We start from the raw sequence: 1,935 nt of genomic DNA on the forward strand, positions 1-1,935 counted from the left end.
TCTTGCAGATACAAAAATAAAAAATATAAACTTCTAATGTAATATGAACTACCTCTGCATGGGATGGAGTGAAACATATGTTTATGCCATATTTCAAAATGTATTTTTCTGGAATCAGCAATGTGAACTATTAATTGTGAAAAAGGATTAGATTTATTTCAAGAGTCTGTATATAAATCTATAGGCTCAACAGAACAATTTGACACCAAAAAAAAGAATTTTTTTCCTAGGAAATGAAAATCTGAACAATATATCTTGAAAAAAATTAATCATTGGAAGTATCCTAATAAATGTTTTTCCTCATCACAAGTCATGTAACATGAGGAAATATTTACCACAATTAAATATTACACACAGCTTTCCCGGAACTGACTCTAAAGCGATGGATTTCAACGTTTTGCTTTCCTGGAATGGACTATTCTTTACTGAAAGTAGGCGACGTGTGTGCCTATGACCTCATTTTCTTTTTCTGGTCCAAAGCTTCTTCATGGCATTTTTCATCTCTGCATTTCTCAGAGTATAGATTAAGGGGTTCAACACAGGAGTGAAAACAGTGTAAAACACCGTCAAGAATTTATCAATGGGTAAGGTGGAAGGAGGTCTGACATACATAAAAATACAAGGGACAAAGAAGAGGACCACCACAGTGAGGTGGGAGCCACAGGTGGATAAGGCTTTGTGCCCCCCTTCCTGACTAAGATTCCTCAGGGACTGCAGAATGACTCCGTAGGAGATGAGTAACAGCATAAAAATGACTACACATATTGTCCCATCATTGGCAACCACAGTGAGACCAATGATATAAGTGTCAGTGCACGCAAGTTTTAATAAGGGGTACATGTCACAGCAGAAGTGGTCAATGACATTGGAACCACAGAAGGGAAGATTGTAAACAAAGAGAAGGTGAAGTACTGCATGCACAAAACCTCCAACCCAGGTCACCATTAGCAGCAGAACACGCACCGGTTGGTTCATGATCATCATATAATGTAGTGGTTTGCAGATAGCCACGTAGCGGTCGTAGGCCATGACCACCAGAAGTAAAATCTCAGTACCACTAAATAAGTGTTCTACAAAAAGCTGGATTAGGCAAGCTTGGAAAGTAATGCTTTTGTTCTCATAGAGTAAGTCTATGATCATATTTGGGGTGACCGTAGTAGAATAAACAGCAACCATAAATGATAAATAGCCAAGAAAGAAGTATATAGGAGCATCCAGTGTTGGACTGACCACCACAATCATGACAATGAGGAGATTGCCCGCAACTGTCACAATGTAGATCAGCAAAAACACAAGAAATAATATTTTCTGACCCTGGGGATTCTGAGTGAGCCCCAAGAGGACAAACTCAGTCACATTGTTCCTTTGTTCCATATGTTCTTCTGTGTGTCCTTATTTCAGAGTTCAGGATAAACTTACCTGTAAATATAACAATGACCAGTGACTTTTTGAAACCTCCAGATAATTTGTTTATTCATTCAACAAATAGGCAATATGATTTATTATGTTTCAGCTCTGTCCAATATTTTAAGACTATAAAGCTGATTAAAATATGGTCAATAACCTCAGTGATCTTATCAAATAATGAGAGACAAATAACTAGAAAAATATGGGAAAAGAGCAGATTATGAAATAAATGGGGTTACCACATTAACTTGCCATCTGGGAGAAAATAAAATTGTATATATATATATATATATATATATAGTTAATATTGTACATAAACATAAATTATAAATACATGTAAACTTTAATGTAAAAATAAAGATTTATTAAATATCCACTTTCGTATTAATAAATGAGATTATTTTCTACATTCTAAGAATGGCAGGATCTTTTTAAGTAATAACAAATCTGCAATGGACATATTTCACAATTTTAGAAATTGGTACTAATAAGGTACAGTTGAGCAATAAAGAAATAGGCATAAAAAAT

At 34.9% G+C, this 1,935-nt stretch overlaps 1 protein-coding gene across 1 annotated transcript; it reads right to left on the reverse strand.

Moving 5' to 3' along the window:
• Positions 1 to 456: 456 nt before the first annotated feature.
• On the reverse strand, positions 457 to 1,374 carry LOC126080726 (olfactory receptor 4A47-like). The gene has a single exon (XM_049891905.1). The coding sequence runs from the start codon at positions 1,372 to 1,374 to the stop codon at positions 457 to 459; it is 918 nt and encodes a 305-aa protein (XP_049747862.1).
• Between the last annotated feature and the right edge of the window lie 561 nt (positions 1,375 to 1,935).

The sequence above is a fragment of the Elephas maximus genome, chromosome 7, assembly GCF_024166365.1.
Source record: "Elephas maximus indicus isolate mEleMax1 chromosome 7, mEleMax1 primary haplotype, whole genome shotgun sequence".
NCBI classification, from domain to species: Eukaryota; Metazoa; Chordata; class Mammalia; order Proboscidea; family Elephantidae; genus Elephas; species Elephas maximus.